This window comes from Phaseolus vulgaris, chromosome 7 (assembly GCF_051622355.1).
Source record: "Phaseolus vulgaris cultivar YP4 chromosome 7, ASM5162235v1, whole genome shotgun sequence".
In the NCBI taxonomy this organism is placed as follows: Eukaryota; Viridiplantae; Streptophyta; class Magnoliopsida; order Fabales; family Fabaceae; genus Phaseolus; species Phaseolus vulgaris.
Window position 1 is genome coordinate 1,662,347 of NC_143504.1, and position 15,485 is coordinate 1,677,831.

The window sequence follows — 15,485 nt, forward strand, 5'->3', positions numbered from 1 at the left end:
CTTTAGACAGGCAAAAGGGAAATGGGAGGGAAGTGTCACTGAGCTACTTTTCTTGTCAAACAAGGATATCGTATCTTTCATTCATTTCAACTCAAAGTGTATTCTTCTAATATATAATTTACAATCTACATTTTTTATATAACAACCTAATATTATTATTTTAATATTTTTTCATATAATTTAATTATAAATTTACTTTTTATTATATATATTTATATATAAATTCATCACATTAAGATAAATTGTCTCACTTTACAAAGCATCACTTTCCCCAATTATTTGCTTCGATTGTGAGTGTGACATACTCCATGACGACATTCCATCATAATCCTCACGAGTAGCAGCTTCTCACTTCCTTCCCCTCAAATATGCTCACATCTTTTGTTTCTCTTTTTATTTTTAAATTTAACTATGCCAACCTTCTCTTTATCTTTATCCAACTACTTATATATATAAACACTACTTAGCTGGATCACTCAATCCAATTGAAGGGAGACACAACATTAGCAATGGAAAGAGAATTAGTTGAAGATATTGTGATTGTGGGAGCAGGAATTGCTGGCCTCACAACATCCTTAGGACTTCACAGGTATCTTTTCCACTTCCTTCACTACCAACTATCTTTCTATGTTTCTATGTCTTCATTTTTCTTTTATGTTTCATTTATGCTCACAGGTTGGGTATCCCAAGTTTGGTCTTGGAATCTTCGGATACTTTAAGGGTCACTGGCTTTGCTTTGTCCATATGGCAAAATGCTTGGAAGGCTTTGGATGCTGTCGGTGTCGGAGACATACTCCGCGACCAGCATCTCCAGCTCAATGGGTATGTATTAGAGATCTCACATTCATTACTATAGATTATAACATTTCATAGTATATAAGTGGGTACAAATCTGGTACAAATCTTGTCTTATAAGCTATGTAGTACACACAGATACTGATACAAAACGGATATGGAGATACGTATAATCTCTAAAATGTAGGACACGGGGACATAGATATGATACATGTCTTACAAGTGTCGTATGAGTGACATGGACACGCCATTTAAAAGGAGTATCCGAGCCTCATAATTGAGTTTTTTATTTCTTATAAGCTAAGCTTTATGAGGTTGAGTTAGAACTAAATTCCAATTCTTAATAGTATGTGCATCCACATCTTTCGAACTTTCTCTTCTTACTATTTTTCTGTGAACTAAACTACTGCAACTGGACTACAGGATTGTCACCACTTCATTGGTTACAGGGAAACAAACAGCAGCCATACCTTTCAGAGCAACACCAAACAGCAAGTAACTATACTCTATCAATTACTGTGCCTAAATCTTTCAATTCACTTTGTTGTAGAGGCCATGTTTCTTAAATTTTATCCAAATTCTTTCTGTGATTGGTGTTTTTGTGATGCTGTAGAGATATTGAAATTCGATGTGTTAAAAGGAGATCAATGTTGGAAGTCCTTGTCAATGAGCTTCCAAGAGGCACCCTCAGATATTTGTCAAAAGTTGTTTCTATTGAGGAATCTGGCTTCTATAAGATACTCCATCTTGCTGATGGGACAACCATCAAAACCAAGGTAAATAGTATGTGTGACATGTCATGAGAAATAAGCAAGGATATTTCATGTATAAGAGGAAAACAACAATTATGAATCCAAATGAATAAACTTCAATGTACTTTATGTAATTTAAACCTAACTCAAAATCATAAAAACGGCTTTTATGAGATTTGCACTCACTTATATACTATGAAATGCTTAGTCTCTAATCGATATGGAATTCCAACTTAATACATGGATGTTTGCAATTGAAAAAGGTATTGATTGGGTGTGATGGAGTGAACTCATTGGTGGCAAAGTGGCTAGGCTTCAAAGAGGCCTCTTTTACTGGGAGATATGCAATCAGGGGTTGTGCAGAGGTCAACAGCAGTCACAGGTTAGAGCCCAGGTTCATGCAGTACTTTGGCAAAGGTTTTAGAGCTGGTGTTATTCCATGTGATGAGAAGGCTGTTTACTGGTTTTTCACTTGGACACCCACCAGCCAAGGTGAATTTCCAAATACACAAGTTCTTCATTGTAGAAACTTTGACTGCAAAAAACACCATTCATTCATTCATTATATGTGCCTATTATCTCATGACATTTAACATTATTCATACCATTGTCTACTTGTTCACTTTTTTGTGTTGTAGAGAAAGAGCTAGAAGAGAACCCTGCCAAACTGAAACAGTATGTGTTAAACAAACTTGAGAATATGCCAAGTGATGTTAGATACTACATAGAAAACACTGAACTGGATTCCTTCCTATTAGCTCCACTGAGATATAGGCATCCCTGGGAGGTGATGTTGGGGAATATTAGCAGAGGCAATGTTTGTGTTGGTGGAGATGCTTTCCACCCCATGACTCCTGACCTTGGTCAAGGAGGGTGTTGTGCCTTGGAAGATGGTGTTGTTTTAGCAAGGTGCCTTGCTGAGGCCTTCTCCAAAGAGCCTAGAAGACATGCCAAAGAGAAGGATGAGGATGAGGAAGAAGAGCAACACAGAAGGATTGAGGAAAGCTTGAAGAAATATGCAAAGGAGAGAAGATGGAGAAGCATTGATGTCATTGCTACAGCTTATATGGTGGGTTCTATTCAGCAAGCTCAGTCCAAACTTGTTAGCTTCTTGAGGGATAAGATTTTGGCTCCTTTTTTAGCCATTCAGTTGTTCAAAAAGTCAGGTTATGATTGTGGAAACCTAAATAATTCTTAGGACTTGCATGCTTAGAAACTTCAAAATAAGTTCAGTGAGGAAAAATAAGTTTACTTCTTTACCATGATAGATTCAAAGGGGAACTAATTTTGAAATTGGTGTCTCCTATTGTATTTTTTATTTCTCATTTAATTACACTTTTAATTTCATTATTATCTCATTTCTTTATTATATTTTTTTTATCATTACAGAAAAAATAAAATAAAATGAGATACTTCAGGAGTGTTTCAACCTTTATACAGACATTTGACAAATATTTCAACTCTTATACAGACACTTGAAGAGTGTCCAAACTCCTTATACAAAAATGATCATAATTAACCTGCTTAATCCTTGACTTATACACAATTTTCAAACTCTACCAACCACCCACCCAACCAATCCTCGTTATATTCTTGACATAGTATTATTAACACAACTATTCTGTAATCTCACTTAACCACTAATTTCCATTCCTTAAAACTAATGATTATATATGATATCTATCACACAAACTAATTCTTAAAGAAAAACATTTTAATCTTTTTATCTAATTTAAAAATTACAAATATTTACTTTAATGCTGATATGAATTGATGACTCAGAATAAACTCTTATTTAAATAAAAAAAAAAAAATCTGAATATTATCATTCAAACCTATATAGTAAGCTAGTAGAAATTAAGTTAGTTGGATTACTAAAATCTTTAAAATGTTAACATTTAGGAAACTATTTTGTAAGAAACATTTTCAAAATTAAAAAATAAATATATGTTAATAAATATGAAAATTGTAAACAAAAATTTTCCCAAAAATATACACATACATAAAACTAACACATTGAGTGTGATGTGCATGTATTAAAACTCATTTAGAAAGTGTAAGAGAATCACAACATGACCAACTCCTTTATCATATTAAAATGATGGCATTCTTCAGTTGAAGCCACTTCATCACTGTCATGTCATTGCTTCCTTTCATCATTGTGTGGTACTGCTTTTTATGGTGAAGTGTCAAACATTCACTTCACATTGTTTTCCTTTTGTAGAGAAGAGAAATGTTTAAGTTTATATTTTTAAAAAATTTAATTCACATTTTAGAAATATAAATTTGATTTTTTTTCTTCTTAAAAATATTTTATCTTTTTTATTACTATTTTTATTATTATCAATATTAATTATTCACAATATATATTTTTAATATGACTTTTCAGTTCTAGTACCGCGATATTAACTTTTCGGCTAGAAAGATGTGAAAAGAAATTCTATTTTATATACTAAAACTTGTAAAAGTTATAAGTATTTTATTCATTATTAATATATTAAGTGTTAGTTTTATTTTATTTTATTTCATTTATTATAAATACTTGAATTATAATTTTAAATTCTTTTATTTCATAATTGATTTGATTTTATTTATATATATATATAAATTATTTTTTATAATTTAAGTTTATAAATAAAAAATATATTTCTATAAATAAATAAAAAATGAATTTATTTTTAAGATTCCAAATTATTTTAAAATAATTCACTTTTAATTGTTTGAATTGTTCATTACAACAAAATCATATAACTAAATTTATAAAAAAAATAACTAGTTACTATATTAACTAAATTATGTACTAATTAAGAGACCGAAAAATTAGTGATAATTTTATTATTAATAAAATATTATAAAATAGTTTTTAAATTATATCTAAATTAGTTATCAAAATTTTAACTACTATTATAATATTTTAGATTTTAAATTAGTACCTAAAAGAGTAATAGAGATTAATCTAGGACATAAGTAGTTAGTAGTTAAAACTTTGGTAGTTAAAAGTTACATATCAATTTAAAAATTATTTTGTAATTTTTTATATAAAAACTTTTAAATACCAATAATTTTTTAATTTATAAAATAATTTTTAATTTAGACAATAAAGTAACTAATTATTTTGGTTTTCAAAATTAGTTTTCATTTAACAATTTTCAAGTAATTTATATTTTACTATTGTTAATTTTTTAATCAATATAGATATTAGTTAAAATGCATTCTGTTTTAATACTGAAATTAAATAAGGTAGGTATATATATCTATTCCTAAACTAAACTATTCCTACAAATACCTAATTAGTCATGATAATCTAAATAACACATAATTTCATTGATTACTATTGATTGATTGTGACCACAGAACGAGGTGCAGACCATTAATAAAATTCTCAATAATCATTTCTTCATACATGAGAAATTATTAGGATTCTTTTCTTATGAGTTTTAACTATAAAAATTATGAGTATTTATGAAATTTATAGGCAGATTTGTTTTTTATTTATTTTTATATAAATGGGTGAAATTATTATCATTGTTCAACTATGTTTTTCCTTTATTTAAAAATTATCAATATGAATAAAAGTTTTTGAAGATTTTCAACGTTAAAATATTAAGTTCCTATACAAAGTTAAACCTATCAATACTTAATTAGTCATGATAATTAGGTTGTAATCTATTTTTGTAAACATGCATATGAATTTGTTTCCTGTTTGTATAGGAGAGAAATGTTTAAGTTTATATTTTTTATAAATTTAATTTGCACTTTAGAAATATAAATCTATAAAAATTATTTATTTCTTTTTTCTTCTTAAAAATATTTTATCTTTTTTTATTAATAATATTATTATTAATATTAATTATTCACAATATATATTTTTAATCCGAGTTTTCAGTTTTGGGTACTAATTTTAAGTTTTCAGCTTAGAAAGAAGTGAAAAAAAATTCTATTTTATAAAAGTATTTCATTCATTATTAATATATTAAGTATTAGTTTTATTTTATTTTATTTATTTTTATAGTCAGCAGCTTCCATTCTCTATTTAAAATGCTGATTCTTTTGAAGAAAGTGCAGAAGCACCATATCTTGGTACCTTAAAAAAAGAGAAGAAAAGAAGTAACAATGGAATCAGTAGTTGAAAACGTTGTCATTGTGGGAGCTGGAATCGCTAGGCTTGCAACATCCTTGGCACTTCACAGGTTTTTTTTATTCATCAAGAATAAATTTTAAACCCTAAATCCTAAACCTTATAGAATATCTGTATGAAGAATATAAGAAATCAGAACAATTATTATTGACAATAATAGAATAGGTATTTATGTTGTTGGAGATCTCACATCAACTAGAGATGAGGACAATTCATAGTATATAAGTGGGTGCAAACCTCACCTCATGAACCGATTTTATGGAATTGAATTGAGCTTAAAGTTCACTTTGTAATAATTGCTATATTTTCTGAATAATTATGCAGCCCTGGAACACATTTAATTACTGAGGTTTAAAAAGACTTCATATTGATTTCTATGTTCTCTTATATGTTTATTAATTTAATGGAAGATTTGGTTGAAGGTTGGGTGTGAGAAGTTTGGTGTTAGAATATTTAGATAGTTTAAGGGTCACTGCCTTTGCTTTAGCAACATGGACAAATGCTTGGAAAGCCTTCGATGCTCTTAGCGTCGGACACATTCTTCGTCACCAACATCTCCAGTTAAAACAGTCATTATTTTTTAAATAAAAATTTTCATATTAAATATTATTATTTAACTAAAACAGTAATTAAATATCTGAATATCATTTGTCTTGTTCTAATGTATAATTTAATGCATAATTATGTTTGTATTTAGCTTAAAGGTAGATAAGAGAAGGAGAACGACATCACCACCGGCACTCGTTTGCACATAAAAACAAATCAATATAAAATAATTATTAAATAAAAATTAATTTTAAATAATAAAATAATTAATTAATATTTGATTAAATTTGATATCTTTTTATAAATTAAAAAAAAATATATCTAAATTAATTTTTATTATTAATAAAAATTTATAAAATAATTTTAAATTGGTATCTAATTATTAACTATCAAGATTTTAATTACTAATATTCTAAATTAGTTTTTAAATCGACTAATTAAGATTAATTTTAAATTGATAACTGTTTAAATATATTTTAAAAAAAATAAAAAATAACGCAATGCTCATAATACAGTAATAAAATTAAATATTGATATAATAATAAAATAGAATTTTTTAGAACAGTTAAAGAAGAAAATCCCATTAGGTATAGATGGAACTAAGGGTATGTTTAACATTAAAAAAAAAGATTAGAAGAGAAAAATATATCTGAAACAGAAGAAGATTTGAAATGCAGGAATGTGACAACATCTTTGAGTATGAGGGTTTAGGTCGTTGTTACATGAAAGTGTTAAAATAAAGATCTTGTTTTCCCCACTATCATTTCCCTTGTTAATGTAACAGATTGCAAATAAAGACAATTTCTTTTGCATAATCAACCACGACAAGACAACCTTATCCAAACAGATAGAATGAAGAGCATGAATCGTATTATTTTATACATTTAAAAATTTAACTTTCATGGTTTCTTTAGGAGTGGCAATGCGGGCTGGTTCGCTCCGCATAGGCCTGTTCCGCACAAGGAGTGCATATTCATTTTACTGGTCTGCCCTGCATAAGAGGTAACTTGTGGACCTGCAGATTAGTCCGCATAAAAAAATATTTTTTTCAAAAATTAAAATTTTATTAATCATAAAAAAACTTATTCCTATTACTGAAAAATTAAAATTAAAATTTCATTTGTGATTCAATTCATTCAATTAAGATAAAAAATATAAATTCAAGTATGAGGGTTGTTTGAAGGATTGATTAAAAATAATTAAAGTTTTGCTTTGTATTTATTTATTTTCCTATGTATGTATGTAAAAGTATAAGAGTACCTTTTCAAAGTTTTGCTACAAAATATTTTGATGAAGATGACTAAATTTTTAACTATCTTATTGAAATCTCTTCTTTATATTTTTTTTATTAACAAATTTTAAATATAAGACTTTACTTAAAACTAAATCCACTGTCACTCTTAATACTCCTTTAGATGATTAAAATAAAACATTTTTAGTACATTAAATTTATTTATTTTTTAAATAAAATAAAATAAAGGTCATACTTAATAATAGGTAAATAGAGTATATTTTGTTTACAAAAAAAAATATTTTTTATTTATGTGGGCTAGCGGGCCAACTCACCCTGCCCCACTGTGGACCCGCACAAACTGCAAGTTATGCGGAGCGGGACAAAGCGGGTCAGTGGGCTAGATTAGTGAGTCTGCCCCGCAGTTTTTGGTAATTGTTATCCCTATTTTTTTTTATCCATATCAAATATCAATTTTGATAAATGTAATTTAATTTTAGGATTAAATGTGCTTTTTGTCTATGTACTTTCACGCAAAATTGATTTTTGTCCTTAATCTAAACTTTACACTTCATGAATAATAGTAGTATGAAAACTATTGAAATAAGTTATCCTAACACTACAAGAAAATCATTAAATAGAAACTAATTTTAGAGACCAAAACAATTAGTTACTATTTAATTAAATTAGAGACAATTTTATAAACTAAAAAAACTATTGGTATCTAAGCTATTATTAATAAAATTTTATAAAATGATTTCTAATGTATGACTTGAATGTGATTCTGTTTTAGTTTGTGTTGTGTTTACTGCTAGGTTTAAGTTTACTCGTATTTTATTTTTTTCGTGTAGGGAATGTGTGTGTTGATAAGTTGACTAATTTTTAAGTTGTCAATTTAGGATTTATTCATAGAATTTAAGATTCTTCATTAAAAAAAGGTTCTTAGGGTGACGAGACGACGTCTAGTGTTTTTTAGGAGAATTAGCTTAAGAGAGAGTTCGGAATGGTAGGATTTTTTTAATTGATTTTGTTAATGTTGCATATGGAGGTTTCATGTGGGGGATTGTTGGAGAGAGGAGTGTTAGTTTTTATATCTTCTATAAAGGTTAAATCATCCTTTAAATAAACTAAATTTATTTATTCTTTCTTGTTGTTAAAAACAAGTCTTAGTTGAGTCCAATGAATCCAATGACGGACAAAAATGTTGTTACTAATATGTGCTATGTTATTTTCTTATGCTAATTAGAGTCTACCATAAACTCTTTATTTATATATATATATATATATAATAAAGCATATATAATGATTGCAAATAAATTATATACATGCATTGTACTATTCATCAGTTACCGTAAGAATAAGAAATTTTAAGAAGACCTTTAGGAGAAATGGATATCTTTTTCAAACTATGTACATGCATTGCACTATTCAAACTATATACATGCATTGCACTATTTAAAATGGATATTTTTTTTTAAAATTAAATTATATACAAATTAGAAATATTTTATAAAAAAAACCTTTAGGAGAAATTAATTAATTAATTATTTTTTTGAAAATTTTTACTACAATATATTTGAACAATTTTTTTCTTACAAACTTTTAGAAAATTAAATAGGATGAACTTTGCTATAAACTATAATCAGTTTATAAATAAATTTAAGAAAATAGAAAAAACATATAAATAATTTTTTACAAATTATAACATACATAAAATAATTTTAATTTCTTTAACCTTTTGGAAACAAGTTGGTCGAAAAAAACGTGCCTATTATGTACCAATGAGACTTGCTTTTAGAAAGGAGGACTAATTTATAAACTTAAAAGAAGTAAAGATTCCATATGACAAAAAATGGTGTGCATGTGTGCCTAAAACACGTCGGAACGGCACTTTAAAGTTATTTTTGGATAATAAAAAAGGTTACGTAATGTATATCTAATCCATATTCAATGCACTTGAAATCCAAATATACAGAAAATTATAAAATAAAAATCAATTTAAAAAAAAATAATAATTAATTGTTATATTTACTAAATTAGAGATTAAAAAAATTTAGTTTCTATTATTGTTAAATGGTTTCTAAATTGGTATCTAATTAGTAACTAAGGTTTTTCTACCAAATTTAGAATCTAAATAATTGGTAGTTAAAACCTTGGTAACTAATTATATATCAATTTAGAAACTATTTAACAATAATAGAAATTAATTTAGAACATATTTTTTTTTAAATTTCTAAAATGGTCTCTAATTTAGTTACTATTATAACTAGTTATTTTGGTCTCTAAGAATTGATTTCTTTCTTTTTTTTATCAGTAATAAAAAATAAATAAATATGAACCACCCTTACACATAAAGAGTTAGCACCTTACCAACCTCCAACCAAGGAACACCTTCCAACGTAATTAAGGAACAACCAAACCAAACTCTAGAAAGCATTAAACAATCAGCCTCATACAATCCGTTACATAAAGGAATTACAACAGGACTTTGCAAAAATCCAAGACCAAACATTTACCTGAATACTTCGAGCGCATCTACCACGCCCCTGTCGAAGGTCACTGTGTTCCTATGTCTCCAAATTTCACTCACAACACCAACCCAAATCGCTCCCCAAACGTCATTAACCATATCAGAAGCCGAACACAACCTGAATTGTTGGAAGTTTACCAAAGCATCCTTGTGAATAACAAACACTCCTAGCCACTCAAAACAAAGACACCACACCCGTCAGGTAAACTCACAGACTGAAAACAGATGACTGGACGACTCTTCCACCTTCCCACACAAACCACACACCAGATTCTCTACCACCACCCTTTTCAAATTTACCCTAATAGCAATTTTATTCTCCATCACCCTCTAAGAATTGGTTTCTATTCAATGTTTTATTGTAGTGATATAAATTTAAATTTAAGATAAATTCATTCAAATAAATTAAAACTAATATGAATTCGGACATAGATTGGATTTGTATCATTTTGAATTTTTTTTTCACCCATGACCGACAAAAAAATTATATTCAATTGTAGGAACTACTGTGGTGGACTGTGACCTGGCAGAAAGATAACACGTTTCTCAAGGGAAAATTTATAGTGACCAGGTTCCATTCTCTATTTAAAATGCTGATTCTTTTGAAGAAAATGCAGAAGCACCATATCTTGGTACCTTAAAGAAAGAGAGGAAAAGAAGTAACAATGGAATCAGCAGTTGAAAACATTGTGATTGTGGGAGCTGGAATTGCTGGGCTTGCAACATCCTTGGCACTTCACAGGTTTAAAACACTTCATATATTCATATGATTTCATATTCATTTAATGTTCTCTTATATGTTTATTAGTTTAGAAAAATCATACATTAACAACCTTGTTCCATTATAAAAAGCTTATACTTAAAATTTTAACTTTTTGTATGAAATGATAATTTTTTTTATATTATTAATTAGAAGTTATGTACTGTGAAACAGATTGTCAATATATCATTTTTCGTATTTGGTTGCAGGTTGGGTGTGAGAAGTTTGGTGTTAGAATATTCGGATAGTTTAAGAGTGTCTGGTTTTGCTTTAACAACATGGACAAATGCTTGGAAAGCCTTGGATGCTCTTGGTGTGGGAGACATTCTTCGTCACCAACATATCCAGCTAAAACAGTAATTCAATATTTCAACATCATTGTTTTCTTCTAATGCATACATTAATTTTTTACGACTTAAATATGTTTTTTTTATTTACTTTCATGTGTTAAATTGATATTTGTGTTTAGTTCAAATTTGTATTAAAAAAAATATAGAGATTAATTTAATATTTTTTATGTAACAAACGATTTTTTAGTGTGGATTATAATTATGTGACGGAAGATTCTTATTTGTACAAATGATATTTCGAATTGGAATGAGTATGAAAAAATTAACGAATCCACGTTAGTAACAAGTCAATATAATATTTTAACATTCTAATCCATTTTGGAAAAGATTCATTACTGACGTGAATGTTAAAAGATTCATACTAACTTGTAAGTGACGTGGATGTTATGATCAATGTTATAAATTCGTTTATTACATAAAAAACACTGAACTTATTCTAATAGTTTCCTTAATACAAGTACACGGAAAGTCTAAAACAAGTTGGATTAGTGATAAAAATCAATTTCGTGTCATAGTATATAGAGATAAAAATATATATTTAAACATATATATATATAAAGAACATGAAACTAAGGGTATGTTTGGCTTCAAAAAAGAAGATAAGAAGAGACAAATATTATGTGAAACATTTGTAATGCAGGAATGTGACTACATCTTTGAGTATGGGGCAGCAAACATCAAGCTTGTGCCTCATGGCCCCAGGAAAACAGTAAGACACCCATATGAATAAAGTTGCTATCTTCTATATTTAATACTCACACTTTTGCTCCAATTACCCAATTTCCTATGCTTTTGATTCATTTTCCCAATGATTCCTATGCTTTTTTATTAAGTTACAGTGGCTGTAGCCAATTAATAATGAGTATTTTCATGCACGCAATCGATGATGCAGTGGAGACTATGAAGTTCGATGTGTTCGAAGACAACTAATGATAGAAGCACTTGCAAAGGAACTTCCAAGTGGAACCATTAGGTTCTCCTCAAAGGTTGTTGCAATTCAAGATTCTGGCTTCTTCAAGATACTCCATCTTGCTGATGGAACCACCATCAAAACCAAGGTCATACTCAAAAACAAAACAACTTCTGAAATGGTTCTAAAAACAGTTTTACTCCAACAACGTTATTGATCCTTGTATTGATCCTTGGATGATGTTTGCAATTGAAAAGGTGTTGATTGGGTGTGATGGAATAAACTCTATGGTGGCAAAGTGGCTGGGCTTCAGGGAGGCCTCTTTTAGTGGGAGATTTGTGATCAGGGGTGACATAAAGTTGATGAACAATCATGGCCTTCAACACAATTTCATGCACTTCTTTGGAAAAGGCTTTCGATTCGGTATTCTGCCTTGTGATGACAAAACTGTTTACTGGTTTTTTACATGGACTCCCACCATTGAAGGTGAATTCTTTTGTTTCACCGAAAACTGATTTTATTTATATAGTATAGACACTGACACGAAAACTGATACAAGACAGATATGGACATGAAGATACCTATATTCTCTAAAATATAGGACATGGGGACACAAATCTATATATTATACAATTATAAATTATATAAATTGACAATAAAGATTTATGTGCACAAGTATGTTTCAATTTTTTTTTATAGCAGAAATATGTTTCTCATGGCTGGTTCAAAATGATTTGTTCCTTATTTTTATACATATATTAAAAATTTATACAATAAGTTTGAATTTTTAGATAATGTATTTCTCCTTTTTAAAATTGTGTTTGAATCGTGGTAGAATTGTTAGAAATCTAACAAATATTTTTTGAATTAAAGACTTCACCAATACGTGTTCAATACATGTGTTCGACACGGACACACCATTTAAGAGGTGTGTGTGAGCCTCATAGACATTTAACTTATGTTGAAGAGAAGGAGCTAGTGAACAACCCAGAAAAAATGAAGCAATTGGTGTTGAACAAGTTTGAGAAGATGCCAAGTGATGTTAAATGCTTTATAGAGAAAACACAAGCAGAAGATATCTTAACATCTCCATTGAGATATAGACGCCATTGGGAGCTTGTGCTAGGAAATATCAGCAAGGGCAATGTTTGTGTTGTTGGAGATGCTTTTCACCCCATGGCCCCTGACCTAGGTCAAGGTGCATGTTGTTCCTTGGAAGATGGGATTGTTTTAGGTAGGTACCTAGCTCAGGCATTCTCCAGAACCAAACATGCTAAAGAGATAGAGGAAAAGGGTGAGATTGAGGAGCAATACAAGAAAATTGAGGCTAGCTTGAGAAAATATGCAAGAGATAGAAGATGGAGAAACATTGATATCAGTGTTACATCTTTTGTTCTGGGGCTTTTTCTGCAAGGTGATTTGAAGTTGGTGGCATATGTGAGGGACAAAGTTTTGCCTCATTTCCTAGCTGAGTTGTTGTTGAAGAAGTCAGATTTTGATTGTGGAAAACTCAACACCTCTGATGAAGTTGGAATGATATGATTTACCATACACTTTTTTCTTGGTGGCTTTATACCACTACAAGAAAATCAGTAAATAAAAACCAATTTTAATGATAAAAAATAATTAATTACTATATTTGATTAAATTAGATACTATTTTAGAGACTAAAAAAATTATTGATTTCTAAATAAGTTTATATTATTGATAAACAGTTTCTAAACTGATATCTAATTAGTTATCAATGTTTTTTCTACCAAATTTATAATCTAAATAATTGGTAGTTAAAACTTTTGTAGCTAATTAGATATCAATTTAGAAATTATTTGTCAATAATAAAAAATAATTTAGAAACCAATAATTTTTTAGTCTCTAAAATAATATCTAATTTAGTTAATATAGCAAGTAATTATTTTTAATATCTAAAATTGATTTTTATTTACTAATTTTCTTGTAGTGATATAAAGCCAAAAAAAAGTATATGATATACACATACATCTATTTTTGCGAACTGAAATGTGTGCTAGTGAAAAAAAACATGAAGATTTAGGTTGTTGTTACACGAGTTAGAATAAATCTTGTTTCCCCACTATCATTTCACTTGTTAATGTAACAAATTTCAAAAAAACAATTTCTTTTGCACAATCAACTGACAATCTTATCCAAACATATATAAATATTATAATATAATTCACATTGAAAATTAATTTGTTACGTAAAGAAGATAATAATAAAAACACAAAAGTACCTTAAGTATCTAAGAGGTTTTATAGTAGATGAAAAGAATATACTTAATTTTATTAAAAAAAGAGGAAGAAGAAAAGGATAATTGGGTTTGAAGAGGGATGAAAAAGCAAGAAATAAAGCTTGCGTGACTTGACCTAAATGAATGAATGTATACCTTACGTTAGCCATTAAAATTAGGCATTATCTTGGAATGAAAGACTACTTTGGAAACAATCCTTTGCATTCTCAAACTTCCAACACCTTATTTCGCATTTTCATCACTTTGCTTCCAACCAAACCTCTTTTTTCTTTTTTTCTTTTTTCCTAAAAGGAGCAAACTTACATTATTCACACGTGTTCCTATTTTCTCAAATTTTTAAACATATTAAAAACTTCTACAAAATATGTATTGTATATTTAAAATAGTTTTAATTCTGAAATTTACAATTATTTATATTTCAATTTTTGGATACTTTTTTTTTGTTGGAAAGAGTGAAATTCCTGTGGACTAATATATCATGAATGCTTCGTAATTAATGCAATACTTGTCTTAATTACTGTAGGAAAATCAGGTTTAAATTTATTCATATTTTATTTTTTTGGTCTAGGGAATGTTTGTCTGATGATAAGTTGGCTAATTTATAACTTATTTATATAGAATCATTTTATTTGTATAATAAGTTTCATTATAGTATGTTTTTAAACTTCTTTATGAATAGATATAGTTTACCTGCTGATTAAAAAAATGTATAGTTTATCTATGTACCGTTTTTGTTAACATACTAGTATCTTGACTCGTGTTACGCATCGAAATATTTTATATTTTTTAAATGATAATATTAGAATTTAAAATAATTAATAAGTTACATATATTTAAATAAAATTATTTTCTAAAATGTAATATATTAAATTATAATATTAGTTATACACTAATTTTTAAGTTTAAATTAAATGAATTAAGAATCATATAATAAAATAAATTACTAAATAAATTTACAATTATTTATATTTTAATTTTTGGATACTTTTTTTTTTTGGAAAGAGTGAAATTCCTGTGGACTAATATACCATGAATGTTTCGTAATTAATGTAATACTTGTCTTAATTACGGCAGGAAAATCAGGTTTAAGTTTATTCATATTTTATTTTTTTGTCTAGGGAATGTTTGTCTGATAATAAGTTGGCTAATTTATAATTTATTTATATAAAATCATTTTATTGGTATAATAGGTTTCATTCTAGTCTGT

At 28.0% G+C, this 15,485-nt stretch overlaps 2 protein-coding genes across 5 annotated transcripts; both read left to right on the forward strand.

The window, feature by feature from the left end:
• Positions 1 to 326: 326 nt before the first annotated feature.
• On the forward strand, positions 327 to 2,900 carry LOC137827961 (monooxygenase 2). The gene is made up of 6 exons (XM_068634346.1): positions 327 to 589; positions 676 to 822; positions 1,219 to 1,290; positions 1,409 to 1,571; positions 1,811 to 2,039; positions 2,186 to 2,900. Exons 1-6 carry the CDS (start codon positions 510 to 512, stop codon positions 2,743 to 2,745), a joined length of 1,251 nt encoding a protein of 416 aa, XP_068490447.1. The 5' UTR covers positions 327 to 509; the 3' UTR covers positions 2,746 to 2,900.
• A 7,682-nt stretch (positions 2,901 to 10,582) lies between these two features.
• LOC137829615 (monooxygenase 2) lies at positions 10,583 to 14,107 on the forward strand. Of its 4 annotated transcripts, none has more exons than XM_090305461.1 (6): positions 10,583 to 10,734; positions 10,962 to 11,108; positions 11,743 to 11,811; positions 11,995 to 12,160; positions 12,270 to 12,498; positions 12,886 to 14,107. In XM_090305461.1, exons 1-6 carry the CDS (start codon positions 10,658 to 10,660, stop codon positions 12,948 to 12,950), a joined length of 753 nt encoding a protein of 250 aa, XP_090161587.1. In that variant the 5' UTR covers positions 10,583 to 10,657; the 3' UTR covers positions 12,951 to 14,107. The 4 variants fall into 4 exon arrangements, with proteins under 4 accessions (XP_090161587.1, XP_068492559.1, XP_090161588.1 ...); XM_068636458.2 differs by having other exon boundaries at positions 10,600 to 10,734; positions 12,980 to 14,107; XM_090305462.1 differs by lacking the exon at positions 11,743 to 11,811 and having other exon boundaries at positions 10,600 to 10,734.
• The last annotated feature ends 1,378 nt before the right edge of the window (positions 14,108 to 15,485 follow it).